Here is a 27,251-nt window from a genome sequence, read left to right as displayed (position 1 = left end):
TGTGTGTGTGTGTTTGGGTGGTTTTTGAGTACTCTATACCCTGAGTGTGCCCACCGGCAAGCTCCTCTAAGAGCCACACACCTTCTAGGGCTTTTTTCTATTTGAATTTGGGCCACCAACTGACATATCTGATGTAATAATCAGCTGGAGCTTAGCACATCAACTACAAGAACAATGTGGAGGATATGGTGATCAGAACTGTTTGTTTGGTGTTTGTCTGGGGTTTCCTGGTGGCACTGGAGTTGGAAAAAGGCAAGTTTTTTCCAGAAAAGTTGTTAAGCCTGGGGGCTGTGACTGACCCAAGTGAGAGGAGGCAGTAGTAATTTAATGTGTGAAGTGCGCTGATATCACACTACACGTGGCACAGCCAGAGCAGCGGAGCAGTTTCACTACAGCCCTTCACACGCACAGTACCTGGTATTTTACGTTGGATAGACAACCTTAATTGTGTTCCCAACAGGTAATGCCTAAGGCCTTATCCGATTTAGGGTCAAAGAGTTCTGGGGGCCCAGGTGTCGTGGAGCGTTTGAACGGCTAACTCAGAGAAGCAACCAAACATTCACATCTACAGCCAATTTAGAATCACCAACCTAACATGCATGTCTTTGGATTGTAGTAGGAAGCCAGAGTATACAGAGGTAAACCCATGCAGGCACAACATGCAAACTGCACACAGAAAGGCCCCAGCTGGATTTAAGCCCAGAACTTTCTTGCTGTGACACGACAGCGCTCCAGACTGAACCATCATTAAGGTAGTTAAAGTTGTGAGCAAAGCAGTTTATCAGTGTGGGTGACTTAGAAATATGTGCATGCGAGCACCTGCAAACACCTGTGTCTGTGTTTATGCATACTTGTCTGCGATTATTTTTGGAGGAGGGATGTTAATGCATTCAGATACCATAGCACCCAGTAGCTGTTTCACCTCCATGCCCATAATTTTCCAAACAAATTTTTTGATGTTTCACATTATCTTTTCTCAACACCAAGGCTCAAAGTTGTTTTCCCTCTTACTGGTACAGAGGTTACACACAGATGAAAGAGAATATGAAGTCGTAGAATCAACATTATATCATCAAAGCCTGCAAGACGCTGAAGTAATCTACAACAAACAATTACAAATGATTATGAGACACTTAGACGCTGAATACAAAGAATAAAGTCATTTCCACATGAAATGCCAAATTTGGGATTTGTCGAGCAACAGTGTTTAAGTCATTATTTTCTACTCGGTGTAATGTATTTGTCAACAGTATGCACAAACAAGCCTCTGGCAGCAAAAATGCAGACGCATCTCCATATTTAGTTACACATTTTAGTTAAAATTCAGCCTAAAGACTATACAACTTTAGGGTTCCTAATGTTGAGGTTAGGAAACAGCTGCATACTTGTCTCTAGGATGTGAGTACATTTTTTCCCCCTTTCTATAAATATATTCACTTACAGGCAAATGGAAGATAAAAGAGATGTTCCTAGGCACCACAGGTCCTCAAGGACAAGGAGTCACTTCTTGTCTCCATCCCTCTGGAGAATACTATGGGTAATTACTGACAGCTGGTGTTGTCCACTAAAGGTCACCACTGTAGCCTTTCTCAGAGCCCTGTCATGCTACTGTCCAGCTACATAATGACCGTATGCTAATGATGCTAATGAGCGGGAAGTGTCAGAGCACTGTTTGTTTCCTGTCATCCAATAGAACTCCTAAGGGGAGAAGCAGGAGAGAGAAGCCAGATTACCATTAAAACTACCCACCCATTAAATCAGATGGCTAAGATCACTATTCTATTACCGTCACCTATAGCACTCCTGCCAGTTTGCATGCTAAAATACAACTCTCATATAAGGTGTCACCCTGCCTGGCCTGTAATAGTGAAACAAAGCTATTTCGTAGTCATTCTGAAATCTGTTAAGAAACAATTGGTGTAAAAAGGGAATGAGCAAGGACATTCAAATATGTGCAATGCCACAGAATCATGAATTCTGGTACTGTCAACATCCTTGTGAGGTTATTAGTGAAATCCTGATATATTGCAGCTTCCAGTGAATTCAGTGTACTGCATATCAACTAGGTTGGAATGAATTTTTAAATTCATATTCTGAGTTGTATCATACAGTTATTACCTGTCCCATATATGCAAAATAAGCACCAGTCTCTGAAGATCAAGATATGCTCTGTTCCAGCTAGGGGATGAGGGAGATATCATTTTTATCACACCGAAAACATAAAACTTCATAGAGGCTAGGCATTTTCATTACTGGCAACAGGCAGGGGTTTGCTAATTCTTCCTACCTGGTTGGCTCCACTGCTGAAAGTCCAACAAAACCATTTTTGTCCATGGGATTACTTCCTTATCTTAATATTCCCAGGTAACAATCAGTTTGATGCTCAGCTGTTTCTGGATACTGGCTGGCAGCAACGTCAGATGGTTTGGAAGAACTATATAAATGCAAATGCTTCTTTATTGTGTTTATATTAAAAAGAGAAGTGAGACAGCAAGTTTGGCACTTGGGTTCTTATTAAAGTTCTGACTTATTTCAGTGTTTTCAAAGGGATAAGTCATTACCTACAGTTGTCATTGTCATTGCTTAAGCAGTTCTGAATATTGCTGTACTTGTATGGATTCAATAAAAAATGATCAAATGTAATGCACATAACAGTAACAGGAGAAGTACAGAATGTCTAATAGAGAACGCTCACAATATTCATTATCTTATGAAATTACTTCCCACACCAATGAAGACAACAATAATATTTATTTCCAAAATATAGAGGTCTGTTATCACTCATGGGAGCATTTATTTGAACTGGGTGTGTTTGGTTGTATTATAAAAAGTCTACCTCAAATTTTTCTGCACAATATTATCGCTGATGAAATTGAATAAAATAATTTGTGTTATTGCTCAAGTCTAGTTCTAGTTTAAATAGTAGCTTAGCCTTCAAATACAAATAATTTTGCTGTTTAATTATCAGTAAAGTCTATGCCAGGGTGCTGGAAAGGAGGGTCCATCCATTAGTTGAACCTCAGATTCAAGATGACCAATGTGGTTTTCGTCCTGGTTGTCGAACGCTAGACCAGCTCTTTATACTCTTGAGGATATTCGAGTGTGCATTGGAGTTTACCCATCCATCTACATGTGTTTTGTGGACTTGGAGAAGCCATTTGACCACATCCCTTAGGGTATCCTGTGGGAGGTGCTGCGGAAGTAAGGAGTGTCTGGCCCGTTGTTGTGGGCCATTTAGTCCCTGTCCAATCGCACCGAGAGCTTGGTCTGTATTGCCGGTAATAAGTCAGGCTCATTTCCTGTGGGTGTTGGCCTTTGTCAGGGCTGCCCTTTGACACCGATTCTATTCATAATTTTTATGGACAGAATTTCTAGGCCTAGCCAAGTGGCGGAAGGCTTCTGCCTTGGTGGCCTCAGAATCTCATCTCTACTTTTTGCTGATGATGCAGTCCGGTTGGCTTCATCAGGTGGTGGCCTCTAGCTCACCATGGAACAGTTCACAGCCGAGTGTGAAGTGGCTGACATGAGAATAATCACCTCTAAGTCTGAGGCCATGGTCCTCAGCCGGAAAAGGGTGGATTATCCACTCTGGCTCAGGGACGAGTTGCTGCCCCAGGTGGAGGAGTTCAAGTATCTTGAGTTCTTGTTCATGAGTGACGGGAGAAGGGAGCAGGAGATTTACAGACGCATTGGGGCTGTGTGAGCAGTGATGCAGACACTGACGTGGCAAAGAGGGAGTTGAGCGTGAAAGCGAAGCTGTGGATTTACCTGTCAATTTACGCCCCTACCCTCACCTATAGTCATGCTTTTGGGTAGTGAATGGGTAGCTGCCCCTGCGACCCAGCCCCGGATAAGTAGAAGAAGATGGATGGATGGATGGATGGATGGATAGATGGATGATCTCACTTTGTTGTACCATGGTGTAGAAATGTGGGCTTTTATTATATTTCACCCTATCATTACTGTCTGATGTTCTTATAGATGAAACAACTGACAGAGTTGACCATGATATATCCTTCACTGCCTACGTTAAATGAATATGTATGACTGATTTTTTTTTTTTTTTTATATCCATAATATCTTTAAAATTAAAAACATCCTGTCTCAGAGATGGTGAAAAACTAGTTCACGCATTCACTACTTCTAGGATGAACTATTCAAATTCATTATTATTGGGTTGTTCTAAAAGTTCCCTAAAAAGCCCTGAGTTAGTCCAAAATGCTACAGCAAGAGTAACAGGGACGGAGGCAAGAAAGAGATCATATTTCTCCAATACTGACTTCTCTTCATTGGCTCCTCCTCCTCATATACAAGGTAAATGGAATAATTCTTATATAGCACTTTTCTACAACACTTGCATCCACCCAGTCACACAAGCACTTTTTTCAACATCTAAGTGTTTTCTATCTAACATTCACAAATTCACACTCAGATGAATACACCAGGAGCAACTCAGGGTTCAATTTCTTGGCCTAGGATACTTTGGCATGTAGACTGGAGTAGCCAGGGATCGAAGCACCAACCATCTGATTAGTAACTGACCTGATTTACCTCCTGAGCCACAGCCAGTTCGAACAAGGAGGTCCCAACATATCTCAAAAACCTCACAGTACTATAGTACCCTAACAGCACACTTTGCTTTCAGACTGCATGCTTACATGTTGTTCCTAGAGTTTCTAAAAGTAGAATGGGAGACAGAGCCTTCAGCTATCAGGGTCCTCTCGAGTAGAACCAGCTCCCAGTTTGTATTCAGTAGTCAAATACCCCCTGTAATTTTCATATTAGACTTAAAACTATTAACCTTTAGTATTTTCTCTCCCTCAGTCTGAGTTTTGTCCTGTCTCTCTATGTTGTCTTTTTTTTTTCTAATCTCTCTTTTCTTTTCTTCTTCCCCTCACTCCTAACTGATCACAGCAGATGGTTGCCCCTATCTGAGCCTGGTTGTGCTGGAGTTTTTTCTTTTCTTTTTTCCTGTCAATAGGAAGTTTTTCCTTCACACTGTTGCAAAGTGCTTGCTTACAGTGAGTAGTTTGATCATTGGTGTTTTATCCTGAATACTGTAGGGTTTTTATATGTTTTCATCAGAACATAGACTAGATTTAGAAGTACGGAGTGCTTCGAGGTGACTTTTCTTGTGATTTGGTGCTATATAAATAAAACTACATTGAATTGAATTGAACTGAACTGACACATTTTCACACCTCACCAAAGTGGGCACGGTCCACAGAGCAAATGTTAACCATAAGCCCATCAATAGACTTTCTATTAAAAACATATTCTAACTCCCAAATTTTGCTGCAAGTCTAAGGTGACATGGCTCATCATTATCAGCATTAAAGCTGCAGCAAAACAAGGAAGCAAACAAACAGAGAACTATGGTGAGTTTCATATGCAAACTGTTGTTATGTAGTAATTTGATTATGTCACAGCAAATTATAAAACTGCTGTTTTAATAGTGTTCACCATAGCATTCGTGAGAGCAACAGTGTTTAGCACTATGACGTGCCTGACCATGGAGAACTAGACAGGGCTACAACATCTCACTGCTGTGCAGCTAATGAGGATATAGCTTTGTTATTCATTTAAGCCTCTAGCAGAATGGGTAAGCAATTAGAGTTGGATGGCAGCCATTTATTACACATTATTTTCCATCTTTATTCAAAAGTTAATAATTCTCTAATTCTATTGTTGTCTTTTTTAAAGTACTTACAGTCCCACAGGGTAGGAGGGATTAAAAGCTAAGTCAATTAAGTTAAATGTTACAATATTTATTGTAACCAATATGTTAGAAATGCATCCTTTCTATTTATTAGGCCTTCTGACAAAGAAAAAGACTTAAGATTCAGTCTGTATTGAAAACTATACTTTAGCAATGAAAACTATTCATCAGATATAATGTAAATAATATTCAGATAAAAACTAACCCCAGGATCATGTCTTACTATTGAGGAAGGTTGTGGCATGGAGGATTCAGTGGTGGGTGGGTGACGATAGCTATACAGTTAGATTTATGCATGAGTTTGGTTTAATGGTATCAACACAGCCTGTCGGAATGGCTTCCCACACCATTTCAGCACTCCGGGAGAGATGGTTCAATTACTGTGAAGGGAGTTGGCGAAGTGAGCCACGTGCGAGACACCAGACTGACAGCTATTTAAGAAGGAGCCTCATAAAAGAGATTTGTGCCTATCTCAGCTGGTGCCATACTGGTGCGAGCTTCGGCGAAGTGGTCTAACGGCTGCAGCACTGAGCCTCTTTTCCACTCCTACCCGCCTTAATCTGCAGGACTGAGTGCTCCCTGCCCGCATTATGGATCATTTAGTAAAGCCATAAAAGCTGAGGTGTTTTCACATGAAAAGTTATTTCTTCACTACTTCTACTGTGATTCATTCCTCTCTCATCCACATAAATGCCCTAGGAGAGAGGTGGGGAGAGACTGAGATAGAGAATGAAGTATAAGGGGAAGAAAAATCTGCCATGTCATAAAAGCCAATGACCTGCTTACATTGATCCTCTTCAAGATCTCAACAAGGATTTAGGGATATTTTTCATCTCTTACGACAGAGATTGTAAATCTAGTCTTTGTTAGCCCTTGAACTTGTCTTTTATCTTTTGAGAGATTGTATCATTATTTGTTTCCTGGACAATACTGTAAGCCAGATTGGCATGTCAACTTTAAATCTTAACCTCTCAGTATTTTCATGCTTTGGTACTGAATTTAAAACAATTAAAACAAACAAACAAACAAACAAAGGCAATATTGGATCTTTAAAAAATACAATTTAAGCTATAGAAGCCTTTCAATAGGGAGTGGGTTTTTTTTGTCTATTTGTTTGTTTGTTTTTATTCTTCATTTTTTAAAGAAGAAAATCATTCAAGGGTATCAAGTTGGAGTTATAGATAATTTGTATAGATCCCGTATCCAGGCTGACAGGTGGGGTACATCCTAGTTAAGAAAATAAATGGAGAGATGGAGATCCTGTATCAGCAGGCTATGTATCAACATTAACACTAGTACATTCCTTGCACAAAGTCAGAATGTTAATATACGGTAACCTAAAGATAGTGTTCAGTCAACTTGATTGCATTGCTAATGAAAAAGTAAAAGCTTTGATCAATTTCACTGTGGTGCTGTTGTCATATACATCTTCCATACCTCTTCATATACTGTATCACACATTGTTGCCCTCTCCCTTTCCCCACCTCCTCCTCATTTATACAAATGACCACACACACTCACACACTCACACACACACACACACACACACACACACACACACACACACACACACACACACACACACACACACACACACACACACACACACACACACCACAGCCAAAATCAATGATGTCAAACACTGTGGTTAAGCGCATAATGGTAGATGTTACTGGTCATATACATAAAGGTGGTTGGCAGACAATATCGATTGTAAGTTGCTCCTGCCTTATCGCATTGCTCTTGTCAACCCACTGCTCCAAATGTCTCATCTACTGTTAGCATAAAAGGATCGGGAGTTCCTAATGGTGACTGCAGCAATTTACAGCCTCCTGCACAGCCACTAGGGTGATTATTACTCTAATCCTCTTGTGTACTTCTTGCATTACATACAAAGGGAGCAAAAGGAGTGGGAAATTTATCTCTAATGCCCACTATACGAATGCATGAAATTGAGATTTTAAATTGAAACCAAGAGACTAAGGTCAAAGGATCAAGAAGAAAAAAAAAAAAACAAAGACTAGAGACAGGCGCTGTTCTCTTCTTCACAAAGGTTCTCCTACCTGGTTTATTTTATTGTGTCATGACTTTTTTGTTTAACTTACTTTTTAGTTTTATACCGTTATCTTTTGTGTTTATATAGATTACTTTACTAAAACAACACTGTCACAAAGGAGCTTTAAAAATGCATGTCAACCTAAAAATAGACCAGTATTAACAGCTTTTCTGTTCTACTTTAATGCCTGTTCCTAGTCTTTGTTTCATTCACCACAAATATCCTTTAAATGTCAGTTGTTCTGTACATTGTCCATATTTTACTATCAGTGATGTATCTTTGAATCAGGTAATAGGTGGGCCAGTGACCTTCAAGAAGACACCCAGAAAGAACATCTCAAAATGCTTTTCCTACATTGCTCTATGGGCTTTAAATCAGTGTCAATTTCTATACCTAAATTCAGGCAATTTATTAAATACATGTCTACTAAATGTCAGTAACAAATCTGTCCATACACATAGCACACAGCATATTCTTTCTTTAGTGGGAAATAGTCATCATATCTTTCATCTTTGTATTCATACTTGAAATCAAAACTGTTTCTTTTAAAATAAATGCAGGTTATAAGAATAACAAGACCCATCACTGGTGGGGATATCCTCCCACCATTAAGGAAAATATAAAATGGATTTAGAAGTCTGAGAAATATTACAGACTCATTTCATAACAGGAAACCCTTCAGCAGACCTTTTTATTAACTTCTGCAAAACTATTTTGCACGTACAGATGGACAGATGGGCAGAAAGACAAATATTGTGTTGCACGTCTTTGAAGAGTAAAGAACACTAATGCTAAATTTCATGGCGCAACTCTTTGTGGTTTTGGAGTGTATAGACCAGAAAGATAAAACCTCACAGCTAGATGCCCAGACAGTCAAAAGGATGGACAAACAGATGGACAGAAAGACAAATATTGTGTTGTGCATCACCTTTGAATTGTAAAGAACACATATGCCAAATGTAATGGCTCAACTCCTTGTGGTTTCAGAGTGTATAGACCAGAAAAATAAAACCTCATGGACTGATGTTCAGACGGATGGTCAGACAGACAGATGATCTGATAGACAGACAAATATTGTGTTGCACATATTTGAAGAATGAAGAACACATATGCCAAATGGCCAAAACCTCATGGACAGACTCCCAGATGGATGGATGGTATGATGACAATATTCTACCACTTTGTACTGTGTGGGAGAGTAGAAACTACTAACAACAACAGTAATATGTAAAAAAAATAAATAAATAAAATAATAATAATTATATATATATATATATATATATATATATATATATATATATATATATATATATATATATATATATATATATATATATATATATATATATATATATATATATATATATATATATAATGTAAAGTCCATTAATATTTATACAGGCTGGAAAGATGGATAATGACAGATAAAAGTGCACACCATTGTCTTAAATCAAATCTGTGTTGGCCAATGGATTTTGATGTTTGTACATTTCTCTGCTCTGCCTTTATATTTTAGATTGTGTCTTTAAAGAATAAGATGAGTTGGAGTTTAAGTAATTGTTAAAATTAAAATTTATCGTTTGTATTTGGTAGTTCTGCATTGCATCAGTTTGGGTCATTAGAGGATAAAAGTTGAGGATGTGGTCAGCACATCTATTATCAGACTGCTATTTGCCTGCATGTTGTTCTTTAGACACTTTGACATGTCAGTCAGTGTTACCTGAGGTTAGAAGCTACAGTGAGGATGTCATGTTGTGCCACATCTCTGCCACTCAGAGATCCTGAGTTCCTCTCTAATGGAACCACATCAATCACAGGATTAGCTCCATGGAAACTTTTCACCCTGTTGTGATTTCACCACTAAGAGCTGATCCTTACAGACACGTTTCCAACTGACCTTTGAGTAGAAAGGAAAGATGACTATCTCAGTGACTAAAGGTTTTCATCCTAAACAAACAGGGCTTCGTTGTCAGTCAGTTCACATGACGACAGAAAGAAAAGAAGTGTTGGATGTCTTAGTATGCATGTTGTAACACGATGTAATACTGATTTCAAATTGGAAAAGGGCTGTCTTTATTACTTCAATATTAGCTGGGCGTGTGGAGCATACGTATTAGCTTGGGGTGCCACTGCTAATAATGTCACTGCAGTATATATACTAGATCTAAAAGCTCAATCTATCAACTGTGTAAGTGTAGGAGATACAAAACTGTACAGCTATGTAGTATTGTCAAGGAGTTGCAGCATATTAGTTTACCATTACTTTTGCCTCTGGGCCTTTAAAACTTTTCAGTCTTAGCTCAAAGCTATGCACATAAATATTTAAACACTTAGTATGGCTGGAGAACGAAAGAAAAAAGAAATGGATCCCATTCAACTATTATTGATGAGGCTTCAAAAAAGGTAACCATTAGCCCATTACACCATGTAAACCACCTGCATGAACATCATATTGATGTATAAAGGTAAATTCCCAGTCCAAAATCTTATTATAACAGCTATCACCAGAAAACAAACACTGCCTAAGGCAACACTAAAATGGGTAGTAAAAGTATTTCCCCATCTTTAACTTTACAGACTGACACTGAACTGACACTATGTGGGTTTGGCAATATTTATAACTCCATTTTAAAGTTAGTTATCACCTGTCTCCATCAATTCTCATGTCTGTCTGGCTAGCTAGAACTGGAATTAGAATAAAGAATTAAATAGAAAACATTTAATTTCTTTTTACTATTATTATTATTGTACGTGGTCAAGCTAGCTAGTTCCCACCCTTTCCTGTTATCATGCTAGGCTGAGCAACTTGGCAACTAGCTCTAGCTTAACTAGAATGCAGCTCTGAATGCACTGTGCTGTTTTTATTGTAGCCAGTGAGGAACATTTTAACCAAACTGATCTGCAAGCAAATGCATTGAAAAAAGCTTTAAAGATTTCAAAGTAAAACAAACAAACAAACAAACAAAAAAGGGCCTGGATGCAACAGCTTTAAGCTAAACAAGTTTCTAATTCTTCTTTTAAGCCTTGGTGGACTTTCTCTCTAGCAGAGATGCAACAGCTACAGGTCCAACTAACTTCCTTTGCAACACTGTCCATCTGATGCTCAACTTCAAGTTACTACCTAACAACACATTCCACCAACTGGAACACACCTACAAATCTATGAACCAAGAATCCAGATTGACAACAGAGACTCTGCTGCTCTTTTCTGGTAAACTACTCCAAACTTTTGCTTGAATTAAATCCTTTGTCTTTTTCGACTGAACAAGCTACAGTGGCAGCAGTGATTCTGATCTAACCGACAGGACATGAGAGCGGGGCCGCAGCAGCATGGGAAAGGCAGTTTGTCAAATATTCAAGATTTTTTTTTTTTAATTGCCCTCCAACAATTGCTTGTATATGGCACCGTGGGGTGGAAAGCAGCTCATGGACTCCTACATTTATATTAAGGCAGTCAAATTCTGCACTTTAATGGCTGAGTGCAAGAGTACCCGTGGTCTTTCAGCCAGCCAGTACTCGTCTTTGATCAAAGTTGACATCACCTGACAACTGGTGCTCCATTCCAAGAATCTTCTGCCTCATCTGCCACTGCCTTCTCTGCCCCAGTAGACTGGAGGAGCCTATGCAGGCAGGACAAGCTCCCCTTTTCCAGAATTCAGGGCAGAGTCCTGCAAATAATCTTCCAGAATTATTGCTCCCTGTCTCTATGTTCTCCATGTTCATGTTTCCATGGTGGTCTTCCCTGTTATTGTCCATCACTGTCTCCCTAGATCTATGAGGATTCATCCTATATTAGGTCAGTGTATTTGTTCCTTCCTCCATGACCACCCCCACAAAAGGGGGTGGTCTTCAAACAACAAAAATCAAATGGAAACCACTAAGACATTTGTGCACATTCTTTGTGAGATAGACCACACCTGAAGTCTTGAGCAGGGCAGCATGTAAAGTATTACCTGGAATTTAGTATATGAGTGTAAAGCAGTGAGTTGTGTTTATAGATTTGCATCACATTTGTACAACTGCACTGGCTAGAAGTGTTAATGGTTTCAGAAAAAGTGCTTCAAGAATCCCTCAAACTTTAAATGGCAACAAAGTGCCAGTGTTGCATTTTTGCACAGATGTATGCTGCTCAGGGTCTGTTAGACCAAGATAAGATGTAGTTAGTATATCACAGTAAGTTTCTAAGTAGCCTATTAATCAAATACAAAATGTTTTGAGGTTATCATATATACCTCTTGTTTTAGAACCTTAACCCATTATGCTACATTAAGTACAGTCAGTAAAAGTTGCTGGTAGTTTTAGGGTGGCACAGGGCTTTCTGCCAAAGATACATTACATATAATTTATAATGGAAGGATGGGTATTTAAAATGGACAGACCAATACCTCTAACATTATATTACAAATGGACGTGAGGCAACATTAGCTTTTAACATTGCAGGTGATTTACATTTATTATGGGTCCACTTTTGTACAGAAAATACAGAGGAGGATGAGCTATAAAGAGAATGATGACCTGTAAGGTTTGTAAGTGAGAAGCCATTAATCAAGCAAACCTATAATGTTCCATTTTTATTTCAGAATACAATAAGTTTTTTTATCTACTTTGGCTCTAGAGAACTTAGAAACACATGAAAAAAAAATGTCACTTGTAACACAGACTATTTTATTTTCTACAATTATTGTGCAAAAACTGAAACCTTTCTGTGTTTAAAAAGTTCAGAAATTAAATCCAACCAACTCCTCAAATGATCTTTAGGAAAAATGCAATTATATATTTACATTTATTTTTATGTACATTGTGTGTATTATAGGCCTAGATTACTGTAGGTGTGACAGTATGCAACTTTTCTGCAGAAATAAGATCAGAGTAATGAGGCCACACAAACCAACACCACACCATACGCTGCAGTTAGTCACAGGAAATGGTGGTGAGCAGTCATTGCTGATTGAGTTGAGAAAGGCTGCATTTTAATAGTAATATAAATACGGAAGGATGATAAACAAAAGGCAGATGGAGGTTTGACTGCTCCAACACATCATCACCATCACTGACATTCCACAACTTGCTAAAAGCAACTGGAAGGATATACAGACTAGGGCCCCGGTTGCTCATGTTGGAGTGTATTCTCAGGGTGCTGTGTGGCACTGTTCCATTATTGTAGAAAAAAAAAAAAAAAGAAAAGCAGTTTTTGAAATCAGTAAAAATCTAAGTAGAAAATGAATCAATATTCTGGCAGTTAATACAATTAAGAACTGAGCAGCACTGTACAGTCAGCTCAAGCATTCGTATTGGTTGTGCTCACTGCAGGGTGTCCTCTAGCTTCAAATCGATCTTTCACAGTTTTTATCATCATGAGCTGGAGGACACCAGTAGCTTTCTGTGCTCCCTCTTCTGTCCCAACATAAAGGTATGCACGGCTCTCAAAACAACATTCAATCATCCATGCACAACAAATCTAATTTAAGACAGCAGTTTCACTGGACACACATTTTCCACAGGACAACACAGAGCTCAGACCTTCATGCTTCATCATCAACTTCACCACTCCTAATTATTGTCCTATTTTCTCTTTAACCAACACTGAAAAACAAGCTTAATATATAAAAACTAGGGGTGGGACTTTAACGCGTTAATTGCAATTAATTAATTACAGGGAAAATAACAAATTAAAAAATTTAACGCATTTTAATCGCACTTTGCACCGTTTCTCACTGCAGGAGTCCAGGCATACAGATTATATCGACGCACTATGTGATAAGCGTGATGAGCTGTGTCCAAATTCATATCGCTTATTTGCAAAAAGTGTTCCACCGTTTTCATAGCTGTCTGTTGCCGCTGTTCTACCAGCAGCTCACCTTGCTAGCTGTCAGCTGACCGGACTATCGAGGTTCGCTTTAGCCAGAGAGAACGTCCGACTGCGGTCACATCATTTTCAACCTCCCGCTGGTTTTCACCACTGAGTGGAAGTTAAACACAGATATAACTCATTCAGAAAGGGGCGTGGTGGCCATCGGGAGGTTCGGGAGGTTTCCCGAACGGCCAGTGATCAGAATTTTTATTTTTAACCCAATTAAGCACAGCTCTCGTGGCCACAGGTGCAGTCCACACCTGCAAATAAAGTTCTCTTGTCTTAAAATTATGGTTTGTCGGTTTGCGCCTCCAAACCAAGCTCCCGGGCTGAATTTTAACCCCAGCCAGCCCCTGGTTGCTTATGTATATTGATTCATTCATCAACCAAACTTAAATCAATATTTCTCATGTTAAATACTGAAATGCGATTAATTTCAATTAATTAATTACAAAGCTTCTAATTAATTAGATTAAATTTTTTAATCAAGTCCCAGCCCTAATAAAAACTGTTATTTTTTGGGAAAGAAAATGCTGAGCATGCTGAAAGACAGACAGACAGACAGACAGGCAACCAGACCAGGAGCCTTAGCAAAAGGGGCAAGACAAGCATAAAGGCTCTAAGGCTATGACAAAGATGAGTACTGGGAGACTTGACAGGAGTAAAGATGAATATGCCTCTGGCAGTTGAGCCCTGATTACTTTCATAGTGTTATGGCCTCACATGCTCCAAGGTACTTTGGCTATATGGCTGAGCGTAAAACAGCACAGTGAGCATATCAGTGGTGTGGTTAATGTTTGCAACCTGCTTCCATCATGGGATATCACAATAGCTGTGTCCAAAATATATAAAAACGTTGATTCTACCTGGGTTTTGAGGAGGTACTAAGGTTTGTTTACAAAGAAAAAGACAAATCAAGTTGACAACAGATGTCAGCACATGTTCAACGTGCTCATAGAGCATAAAGTTAAAATTCCTCTGGGAATAGTCTCTGGAGCTTGAAGAAGGCGACTGGACTTCAAGTTTCTTGAAGACGTGTCACCTCTCATCTGAAAGGCTTCTTAAGTTCTCAAACCACAAGGTGGAGAGACCCAGGTATTTAAACCCCAGTGGGGGTTGTCCCCTGGGGTTGGTTGTGACCCACTATTGTTCATGTGCATAATCACATGCGCCAAGGTGTGAAAGAATACTTGGGAACACATGAAAGAAACAGAGCAGCAACAAAAAAGAGGCTACTTATATCTGCAGTAAATTAAAACAAATTCTGAATGATTTCTGAGAAAAGTCAAGAGACATATTAACAAAGGAGAAAGACAGGTCTTTTTTCCTAGAAAGGCTAAAGCCAACATTTTGTACATTCCTAAATGTTTTCAAATCTCTTCTCTATAGTGCTCTACCCTGTGGTCATTTGTTCCTACTACAGACCTTTAAGCAGGACACAAAAAGCAATAAAACTAATAGAAAAAGAGTCTCTGGAGCTTGAAAAAGGCGACTGGACTTCTTTTTGTTTCTTGAAGACGTTTCACCTCTCATCCGAAAGGCTTCTTCAGTTCTCAACCAAATGGTGGAGAGACCCAGGTATTTAAACCCCTGTGGGCAGAATGGGAAGGACAAGAGGAACAACATTGTCATCCCATATGTGTCGGGCTTGTCAGAGAAACTCAGAAGAATTTTCTCCAAGCATGACATCTCAGTATACTTCAAACCAAGTCACACCCTAAGACAAAAACTGGTTCATCCCAAGGACAAACCCGCCAAACACAAGATCAGCGATGTAGTGTATGCTGTTCAGTGCAGTGAAGAGTGCTCGGACCTCTACATTGGTGAAACCAATGCTTCTTCACAAACGAATGGCACAACATAGAAGAGCCACTTCGACAGGACAAGATTCAGCAGTACATCTGCATCTGAAGGAAAAAGGGCACTCTTTTGAGGATGCCAATGTCCACATTTTGGACAGGGAAAACAGATGGTTTGAAAGAGGAGTGAAAGAAGCCATCTATGTCCACTGTGAACAACCATCATTGAACAGAGGAGGTGGATTACGTCACCAACTTTCCCCCGCTTACAGTGCTGTCCTGAGCTCCCTTCCCAGACGTCTCAACCCCCATTCACACCTTTGTTCCAGTGACCTCAATAGGCCACAGGAAACAATGGAGCGGAGTCCTAAGTTGGTTTCAACTGAAACCACTGATTAAATATGACCCACGCCCCCTTCACACCTGGGCACATGTGTTCACGCACATGATCAATAGAGGGTCATAACCACCTCCAGGGGACTACGCCCACAGGGGTTTAAATACCTGGGTCTCTCCACCATTTGGTTGAGAACTGAAGAAGCCTTTCGGATGAGAGGTGAAACGTCTTCAAGAAACAAAAAGAAGTCCAGTCGCCTTTTTCAAGCTCCAGAGACTACTATGACCTGGATAACTGAGAATCTACACAGACATAATAGAAAAAGAGTTTATTTAAAAAAAAATTGTATTTTTGGCTGGACACTGTAGGTTTGAACAAATATTCAGACAGGTGTGAGATGTGCTGTTGTTGGAGATTCTTTTTAAATGCAGATTAGTACATTTGGTGCTCCAGGAGACATTTGTAGCAGTAAGATTCTACATGAGTTGTTCAAAGTAATACAAAATAAAAAGCACTGGAAATGTATTTTTTGTCTTACCTATTATAAATAGCTCACAGATGTATTTGTCTAGGTTTTTTTTTTTTCATGCCAGGTTTGTGATTTAAGAAATTCATGCAAGATCACAAGTCTTGTACTTTTATAATAAACTTATGATAGTATAAGACTGAACTAAATGCCAAACAGGGAAATGTGCAGCAAAAGTCATGGGCTGGTGAGTGACATGTGCCAGTCAAGGTGTTCAAAAGAAAAGACACAGGGACAGGCCAGGAGAATGCTTGATCACATGTAACTGGTGACTGTTGCCTCACTAGTGTTAGTGCTCCATAACAATGTATAAAACATGGACTGCCCACTTATTTATTGTGTACATTAAATGAGATGGAACAGGGTCAAATAAGGGATAGCAACAGAGGTGGAAGGTTTATGATCATTAAGAGTGCATAAACTAATATTAATCAAGCATGGCTTTTAAGATGGCATCTCACTCTTGAGGACAATTCTCTTGCTCCCCAGGGTTTTGCATAATTTTCTAAAATTGTATTTATTTCTTTTCTATTTATTGTGCTCCTGTTTTTGCTAACTTTCACTTTCCTTTCTCTCACCTGGTCACACACACACACACATGCATACACACGCCATTCAGTTTTAGGGAGCAATGTAGGCAGAAATGCCCATGCTTTGAATCATGCTGAGGAAGCAGGAATTAATTCCAATCAGGCTTGAACAGGAAAGAGCCATTCCATTTTGCACCACTCCTGGAGTCACTCAAACAAGAAGCACCCCCGCCTCCACTGCATATGCATGAACACACACACACACACACACACACACACACACACACACACACACACACACACACACACACACACACACACACACACACCCGTATCACACAAACCCTTTGGAGCGTGCATGGTGATATAGCTTGGCAGCTAAACAGAATTTTGTCTATTAAACATCAACTGTTTCTTTGGCATTAATACCATGCTAATGAAGCCCCTGACACCCTCATTCACCTGTCTTCTCCATTTTGCAGATCATTTTAAGCATCCACGGGTTGCTGCTAATACAGTTGGTCACAATAAAAACAGGTTAAGATTTAAAGCGTTGTAGTGTCATTTTTACTGGCAGTGTACCCCGTTAACTGCACTTTTGGAACACCTCTCCTCTTTACCTCCTTTTCTCCCTTTTATCATTTGCCTCAAAACACTGTTAGAACACAGCTTATCTTAGAGTAATGCAATTTGTTTGCCTCCACTTTCCCCATATGCCTGCACTGTTTCTTTCATTTCCCATCTCACTGGAAAGAACAGGTTATAGCTCCGTGTATTTATCCCACTTCCTACTATCGAGAATACATTCACTGAAGCCAAATACTTTTTCATTTAACATATCTATCTTCTATCTGCTTTTTCACATATCCATCTCTCTTGTGGAGGAGAATTTTAACATATTGCTCTTCTTGGCATTTTACACCTTCCCTTGAGCACATAAAAAAAGCTCACATACCCTACTTATGTATCATGAAAATAGCTGTAATAAAACGTGCTGTTCCATTCAGTATAGGCCCCCTTGGGCTTTCCTGTGTACAGAGCCTCAAACAGTTATCCAGATGGTTCCTGTCTGACCACACTACACATTTCCTGACTTACCTATGGGTGACAACTCTGCCACGCTGCCAATATAGGGACCTTCCAAGAACTTGGGCTCACTGTCATTGATGTCCTGGACCTTGATGACAAACTCTGACTCTGGTTCGAGGGGGTCATTAGAGAGCCGGTCCCGGGCCTGAGCTCGAAGAGTGTAAAAAGCCTTCTCCTCTCGGTCTAGTCTCTTGGTGGCGTGTATGTCTCCCTTAAGCTCGTCAATGATGAAGATGGATCCGGCTCCTTCTCCAGAGATAGTGTACTTTATGTTGCCCTCACCTTCGTCAGAGTCTGTATGGATCTGTAAATAAATGCAGAGTGCTGTAAATTAATACGTGACATCTATTCCTTACACTTTGTTACAAATGCACAGAAATATATGGACAGTAATATTTTTTATCCCTGTTATGAGCAAAACATATTTGTCAAGTGGAAGACTGACAATGACAATTTTGCAGTGACCAAATGTGTGTGTTTTGTTTCCCCACAATATCTAGTAATATTAACATAAGCATGGTTCTGGTTAGATTTGGGCATTAATAGCCATTGTTTCAGTTATGAGAAATATCTATTACTGAGGAAGTTAGATGAATGTTGAAAAAAGTTGTAATTTGTTTAAAACACCAAATCACATTTGCTTTTTAATATGTAAATAACATTAACTGTTTTCAACTCTCTCAGTTGAAAAGAAATGATTCACTTTAATGTAATTAACTTGCTACTGCTGTTGTTTTCCTTTTATTAGATATTGCTTTACCAGTGTTGTATTAATTTATTCAGATTGCAATCAAGTACTACTTTGTTGGACTGCATTTGAAGGCAGGCTAATGCAAACCTTTCTACATTAACTGAACAGTTTGACACAGATAACAGAGGTGTCTGTGAACCCCAAGAGAAATCTGCTCACAGCACTAAGAACCCTGTCCTAGTAGACGGAGAGATTGAGGCCAATCAAATCGAACTGCAAAACTGTCCTTGAACCAAGACAGGGATTACAGTTCTGTTTGGCCACTTTTTATCACATGGCTGACAGTCCACAGTCGATGACACTTCAAAGTATTAGAAACTGTTGAAAGTTTAGAAAAAAATCTGAAGTGAACCTCTGAGTTGAGATTATTCTTTCACACATTTGGCAAGTATCTTATTTTGTTTTAACCACTGTGAATAATAATGGTTTGAAAAACTGACAACACACACACACACACACACACACAAAAATGACATTTGGTCATCAACCATGACCAAAATAAATGTATATATTTCATCCATCCATTGACTTTTCCTCTTTCGGGATGGCAAATTCAGCTTAAGTCCTTCTCACAGCTCCCTGAAGACTAGCCATCATCAGTGTGGTGAAAAAAGACACCACAGTTCCTGTGATGATTTACACCTTTTCTGCACATTGTGCCCTTCACAGGTTGTGACGCCCAAATTGGGAGATCAAAGTCATTCAAAGACTGTTAAACGTTGAGACATGGAGGTGCTGTGGCTGAAAAGTGAATTTAAAAGAGCCCTTATAAATCAAAGCTATAGTTTCCCCTAATGTGATTAGAAGACATTCCAGGGGTAGCAATAGGAGATGCATTGGTCCCCCATCCTAAACTCCCCTTTGGCTCTTCAGTGAACATTAGACCTGCTTGCTCCTGCGCCCTCTCCCTTTAACTCACCTTCCATCTAAAATTATAATTCAGAGCTGCCTATGCAGTGTAACTGTGGTTCAATCTACTCAACAGACCAGAGGAGAGGGGAAATCGCCCAGGCCTCCCTGGTTAATATTTTATAAAGACTTAATTAAATACAGGCTTCTATCACCCTTGCAGGGATTTTCATTAAGTATTTGTCGTAAAACCATGGAATAATGCAAGCCTGTGCCTTGATATTGCTTCCATCATCCATTTTCTCCTTCCTTTTTATCTGTCTGTTTTTTGCCTTTTCTCCCCATTCTGAATCATCCTGAAGACAAATACATGAATAGTCAGTGGAAATATACTGCTGGACACTTTGGAGGTATCAATATTTCAGTTATAATGAAATAAAAAAGAATAAAAGAAAAGGAAAAAAGAATGTTTCATTGGTCCAAACTGTGAAAGTTATCCAATAAAAGTGAGCACACACTTCCACCACTTGATATCTTTCCCCCAGACTCACCCGCTTTTGCTATTTCCAAATTAGAAAGAGTGCATGTGTGGAGTGTTGCCATCTTGTGTTCCTTCAGTTCCACAAATGCTGGCACAACAAGTCCTCCAATTAAACAATTATATTCAGTTTTTTGCTTATTTGTTGGTTTGTTTGTTTGCTACTATCTAAAACAACTGATGAAAGCATGTCTATAATGACCTATGTAAGAATTTCCGAAACAAAAGCAGTGATTTAGAAAATGCGACAATATAGGAAAACAAAAAAAAGGAAGGCAAAAGGTCACGCCCAACTGTTGACACAAGGGGTGCCCACACGGAGAACACTGTTATGATGAGCAATCATAGATGTCCATGAATCTCCTCAGTGACTTGTAGCAACCACAGGGGACATAAACATTATTGACACAAAGTAGGTTGGTTCAGGGCTAGATTTTTCTCAATTTCGATTCAACAATGAGTGAAAATAACTCCACTGAGTGACATACCTTGGGCTGGTAAATATATTAAATTAGAATGTTCCCTAGAACAGGAACCTGAAATGTCCACGAGTGACTAACCATCAGCTGAGTGCACTATTTTATATGTGGAACAGCACTCAGAGACTAGAGTTCAAGTCCAGTATAAGAATATTTTTATGCTTCACTTTCACTCACTGTTTACTTCAGTTTTCAATCTGTCTGTTTAAGTTTAGGTACAAATACTACTTGGTTTGGTACAGGTTTACTATGTCAAAGAGATTTTAAAAAGCTTAATTTTTCTAGGTCACCTAGGTGTAGAGTTTCACCCAACACATTTTAAGTAGAGCTATTTACATGACTGTGATTGTTTAAGGGAACCCTAGGTGATTACAAAGAAGTCCTATAGACGTTTTTGCTTTTTTGTTTGCACACATGGACACAAACACACACACACACACACACACACACACACACACACACACACACACACACACACACACACACACACACACACACAGATAGATCACCATTCTGCAGGGATGATGTAATTTCTGCCCCCCTCAGGCTTGCTATCCCCATCCTTCTGTCAGTCTATCCTCACTGGAGTGATTTAAGTTGGCAGCTTGAAAAACACACACACAGACACACACTCATACGCACTACGCTTAGCTAAGTTGTTCTCTGCAAACTAAAGGTCAGAGCCAGGATGTCACTCATAAAAAATGACCAGAGGTGCAAAAGTGCACAACAAATTTCCAAGAAAAGGAACATTCTCTACACATTCTCTACACCTGGTAAGCATAACATTTTAGCTGCATCATTTGTGAACTCTTTAAAACAACTTTTCTTTATTTCTACTTTTTTTGGGGGGGGGGGGGGGGGGGGGGCATGCACTAAAATTCTATACATTTGAACTTGGTGTGCTAGTTTTTCATTGGGTAGATCACTGGTATTGAAATTGTCCATATGTACTAAAACATGCCCACAAAAACAACACATATTTTAAATCAGTACTAAACAAGGAATTCAAATTAATCCAACTCAAGGTAATTATAAAAACTTTGTAGCTTCCTTGTAGACTATGAGTAGTCTTTGTCAGTATGAGTTGACAAGGTTCGAGTAATGGGCAGGTTTCATAGCAAACAAAGTACCAGCATGCTCACAGGAACTATGGAAACCACACCAGTAGCCTAATTTACTTCAATCAGCACAAAGAGAACAAAACTATGAGCATTTTGGACATACTGAGGACACACAACAACAGAGAATCTTTTTATGGTGGGTAAAATGTAGGGTTTGCATTTTGAAAAATTTCCATGGGCACTGCACTTCTTTCCCACGGTGAAAATGGGTCATCATGGGAATTCATTGCCACAAGCTAAACTCCAACTGATCACTTCTGGTAGTTCCAATCTATGATGAAACTGCAAGTATTTCAATAACATGTCAAAGCAAAAGAAAGGTAGTAGAGCATAATTATCTAACAAACAAGTAAGATAAGGGAAAAAAAGAATAACTAGTGGAGGTCGAAGCTTATGTGTAAGTTCAATAAAGAAAATCTGTAATCACTCATCTGCCTGCTTTCCTGGGTGTTTGGCTGCAAGTCTATTCTTTACATCGCTTCCACTTTCGCACACTGTCAAATTCAAGGCTGACATCATCACTCTAGTCCTATTATCTTCTTGCTTGCCTTCTCAAAAATCAGCCTTCATTCTCCATACTTTAAATCTCAGTGCTCCTATGTCATTTTGCCTTTCAGATTCTCATTCGTGCAGCCCGCCTCCTCCCCATCTCTGCCTCGCCCCGGTCACTCAGCTCTCCATCGAAGCCTCCATCTTCATCTTCACCATCACCAGCATCTAGACTCTGAGGGGTTGTGTCCTAATTCCTGTCACTGCTGAGATTCTGTTTTGCTATGATGGGTCATCAGAGTCTCATCACCAAACAGCTTAATTGAATCCTGTATCTCAATAAATCATCCTCAATTCTTCCAAATGATCTCTCCTTATTAAAATGAGCTTTCTCAGCAGGGTGTCTGGCCTCTCCCTTTGAGATAGGATGAGGAGCTTAAAGTTGGAGGGGCTTAGAGTAGAGGCACTACTTCTCCACATTGACAAGGCAGTTGAGGTTGTTGGGATATCGAGGATGCCTCCTGGACTCCTCCTAGGTGATGTGTTTCTGGCATGCCAAGACATGCTGGAGAGATTATACGTCTCAGCTGGCTTGGGAATGCCTGTGTTGGAAAACATAGCCTGGGAGAGGGAGATTTGGGTGTCTCTGCTTGGACCCATATAAGCAATAGAAAATTTATAGATGGCTGTATTAATTATTTATTTATTTCTAGATTATTTAGTTACATTGCAGGCCCTTGCTTGCAGGTGCAGCTCTTGTGACACCACACAGTGCCTTGCGAAAGTATTCGGCCCCCTTGAGCTTTTCAATCTTTTGCCACATTTCAGGCTTCAAACATAAAGATATAAAATTGTAATTTTTTGTGAAGAATCAACAACAAGTGGGACACAATCGTGAAGTGGAATGAAATTTATTCGATGTGTCAAACTTTAACAAATAAAAAACTGAAAAGTGGGGCGTGCAATATTATTCGGCCCCTTTACTTTCAGTGCAGCAAACTCACTCCAGAAGTTCAGTGAGGATCTCTGAATGATCCAATGTTGTCCCAAATGACTGATGATGATAAATAGAATCCACCTGTGTGTAATCAAGTCTCTGTATAAATGCACCTGCTCTGTGATAGTCTCAGGGTTCTGTTCAAAGTGCAGAGAGCTTCATGAAGACCAAGGAACACACCAGGCAGGTCCGAGATACTGTTGTGGAGAAGTTCAAAGCTGGATTTGGATACAAAAAGATTTCCCAAGCTTTAAACATCTCAAGGAGCACTGTGCAAGCAATCATATTGAAATGGAAGGAGTATCAGACCACTGCAAATCTACCAAGACCCGGCCGGCCCTCTAAACTTTCATCTCAAACAAGGAGAAGACTGATCAGAGATGCAGCCAAGAGGCCCATGATCACTCTGGATGAACTGCAGAGATCTACAGCTGAGGTGGGAGAGTCTGTCCATAGGACAACAATCAGTCATACACCGCTCAAATCTGGCCTTTATGGAAGAGTGGCAAGAAGAAAGCCATTTCTCAAAGATATCCATAAAAAGTCTCGTTTAAAGTTTGCCATAAGCCACCTGGGAGACACACCAAACATGTGGAAGAAGGTGCTCTGGTCAGATGAAACCAAAATCGAACTGTTTGGCCACAGTGCAAAACGATATGTTTGGCGTAAAAGCAACACAGCTCATCACCCTGAACACACCATCCCCACTGTCAAACATGGTGGTGGCAGCATCATGGTTTGGGCCTACTTTCGTCAGCAAGGACAGGGAAGATGGTCAAAATTGATGGGAAGATGGATGGGCCAAATACAGGACCATTCTGGAAGAAAACCTGTTGGAGTCTGCAAGAGACCTGAGACTGGGACGGAGATTTATCTTCCAACAAGACAATGATCCAAAACATAAAGCCAAATCTACAATGGAATGGTTCACAAATAAATGTATCCAGGTGTTGGAATGGCCAAGTCAAAGTCCGGACCTGAATCCAATCGAGAATCTGTGGAAAGAGCTGAAGACTGCTGTTCACAAATGGTCTCCATCCAGCCTCACTGAGCTCGAGCTGTTTTGCAAGGAAGAATGGGCAAGAATTTCAGTCTCTCAATGTGCAAAACTGATAGAGACATACCCCAAGCGACTTGCAGCTGTAATTGCAGCAAAAGGTGGCGCTACAAAGTATTAATGCAAGGGGGCCGAATAATATTGCACACCCACTTTTCAGTTTTTTATTTGTTAAAAAAGTTTGACACATCCAATAAATTTCATTCCACTTCATGATTGTGTCCCACTTGTTGTTGATTCTTCACAAAAAATTAAAATTTTATATCTTTATGTCTAAAGCCTGAAATGTGGCAAAAGGTTGAAAAGTTCAAGGGGGGGTTAAGCGCGTGATGGAGTAGGACGTGTCTCTCTGAGCTCCCGCAATAATTAGGAAAAATTAAGTTATTTCAGGCACACCCCGCCCCCCCCATTAATACGTCCTGAACGGAATTTTGGCTTTTTATTGTCCAAAATGCCTCGAAAAGTTAAACCGCCTACACAGCCACAGAGGCCTGCTTCTCAAGGTACATCTCCCCCTCGTAGTGACTTTTCCTCCGGTTTGGACGAAGCTACTGGCGGCATTCCTTCCTCGACCTTTAAGGCCGATCTGCTTTCTGCACTTCGGGTCGAAATGGCGACCATTTTCAAGACCGAACTCCAAGCAGCCCTGACCGAAAACTTGTCAAACATCAAGACTGAGCTCCAGACAGTGAAGTCGGAGCTAACCAGCAGTATTACAAACATTCAGTCGGATGTGCGCGCTTTGAAAGACACCGTAGGTGAGATCGAAACATCACTTTCTACATGCACCGACGATGTCACTACACTACAGGCAAAGGTGGAACAGCTGTCAGCAGATTTGAAAAGATTAGACAATAAATGTCATGACTTGGAAGCCAGATCTCGCCGCAATAACATACGGTTGGTGGGTATTCCTGAGGATTTTTCCACCTCTCACACTGCCACAGCAATCGCCACTTTGCTTATGGAGGCCTTTCGGCTGGAGAAGGAGCCCTTGGTGGACCGCGCCCATCGCACTTTACAACCCAGGCCAAAACCCGGAGAACGACCTCGCCCCATAGTCGCTCGCCTGCATTATTATACGGACTGTGTGGACATATTACGCCAAGCCAAGACTCAGCAATGGATCAAGATTGGAGATATGCGTTTCTCTGTTTTTCCTGACCACACTCCAAGGACGGCCCGGGCCCGGGCCGCCTTTAACGATGTTCGCCGTCAGCTCCGCGAGATCCCGGGGATCTGTTTTGGGTTGCTTTACCCTGCGCGCCTCCGGGTTACACACAATGGCATGGAGAAGGAGTTTAAATCACCAGAAGAGGCCAACGCATTCATCAGGTCACTCAACACATAAATGGACTTTGTAAAGGTACATAGCTCTGGTTAAGCCATGACGTCTCATAACAACTACTGATAATTTTTTTTTCTCTCAGTTACACTGTCGTTCTGTATTTTCTTTGAAATTTACATTTTGTGGTTTTTTTGCTTAACCTAAATTTGGCTAGTTGTGCCGTGCTGCTAAGTGTTAAGTTTGCGGGAGCTCAAATTGCAACTTTCCTGCTATTATCGTGCTTATAACCGTAAGCATCCGGTTTTGGGTTGGGACTCCTTGTGGAGTTTGCACTGGGTTCCCCATCATTTGGGGATGGGGTCGTTGTAAGTGCTTTGGGGTTGGTGGGGGTTCACGTTTTTTGTTTTTTTTTTTGTGTTATTTTTTCTTTTCCTTTGGGGGTGGGGGTGGTACACATCCAGCTTTCTCGTTCCGCCTTCTGTAATAAATTTAAAATATGCCTACTGATGATAATATTGTGAATAGCCCACAACCTGGGTCTTCTGTAAAATTTTTGAGCTGGAATATTAAAGGCATGGGCAGCCCACTTAAGAGATCAAGGGTATTTGTCCATTTGAAACGTCTTAAAGCTGACCTAGTGTTTTTGCAGGAAACCCACATGCGCACCAAAGATCAGGTCAGACTTAAATGTTCCTGGGTTTCTGAAGTGTTCCACTCAAACTTTAACTCTAAAGCCAGAGGGGTTGCTATCTTAGTCGGTAAATCAATGCAGTTTTCTGCATCTAATGTTATATCAGATAAAAATGGCAGATATTTAATTATCGGTACATTATTCCATGTCCCAATCTTATTAGTAAACATATATGCTCCCAATTTTGATGATCCAGATTTTATGAATAAGCTATTTGAACTTTTTCCATCTTTGAATCCCCTCCTCATAGTCGGAGGGGATATGAATTGTGTCATTGCCCCCATTCATATCCCCTCCTCATAGTCGGAGGGGATATGAATTGTGTCATTGACCCCAATCTTGATCGCTCCAGCCCACGGAATTTGACACCATCATTAATGTCTAAGTCACTCTCAGATTTCATGTCAAAGAATGGTTGCATTGATCCCTGGAGATTTTACAACCCCCACAACAAGGAATTTTCTTTCTTTTCCCATATGCATCAGTCTTTCTCTCGGATTGATTATTTCTTTGTTGATACTAAATTAATTCCAGATGTGCTGACTGTTAATTATCATCCTATTGTCATCTCTGACCATGCTCCTCTCACATTAGATATCAAATTTCCCATTCAACATCGATATGTAACACCGTGGAGGCTCAATACTTTACTTCTCTCAGATGACAGGTTTAACACATTCATTGCAACTAAGATTGATGATTTTATTGCTACAAATCAAAATGAGAGAGACCCAATCTCATATTCACTACTGTGGGAGTCACTAAAAGCATATTTGCGTGGAAAAATTATCTCATACTCTGCCCACTTAAATAAGTCCCGTAAAGCATAATTGCGAGAACTCAGCATTAACATCACCAATCTGGATCAACAAATTGCTATTTCCCCTTCTCCAAATTTACTTAAACAACGTGTTGATTTACAGGCCGAATTTGATCTTATCACTACTAGCGATGCAGAGCAACTTCTCTTACGATCACGTTCTACATATTATAAACATGGCAATGAGTCTAGTCGGCTTCTTGCTCATTATCGTCGATGGGCAGCCTCACATATGATTCCTCAGATAATTGATTCAATGGG

General features: G+C 40.0%; 1 protein-coding gene across 1 annotated transcript in view; it reads right to left on the bottom strand.

Annotated features, from left to right (window-relative positions):
- Nucleotides 1-27,251, bottom strand: part of cdh22 (cadherin 22) — a 92,235-nt gene that overhangs the window by 49,725 nt on the left and 15,259 nt on the right. Inside the window, exon 2 of the mRNA XM_030728988.1 lies at nucleotides 17,917-18,211. Within this exon, the coding sequence (XP_030584848.1) occupies nucleotides 17,917-18,211 (295 nt within the window). The remainder of the gene's footprint in view (nucleotides 1-17,916; nucleotides 18,212-27,251) is intronic.

This window comes from Archocentrus centrarchus, chromosome 5 (genome assembly GCF_007364275.1).
Source record: "Archocentrus centrarchus isolate MPI-CPG fArcCen1 chromosome 5, fArcCen1, whole genome shotgun sequence".
Taxonomy (NCBI): domain Eukaryota; kingdom Metazoa; phylum Chordata; class Actinopteri; order Cichliformes; family Cichlidae; genus Archocentrus; species Archocentrus centrarchus.
The sequence above is the reverse complement of the archived record's forward strand: the minus strand, read 5'-3'. Positions and strand labels throughout refer to the sequence as shown.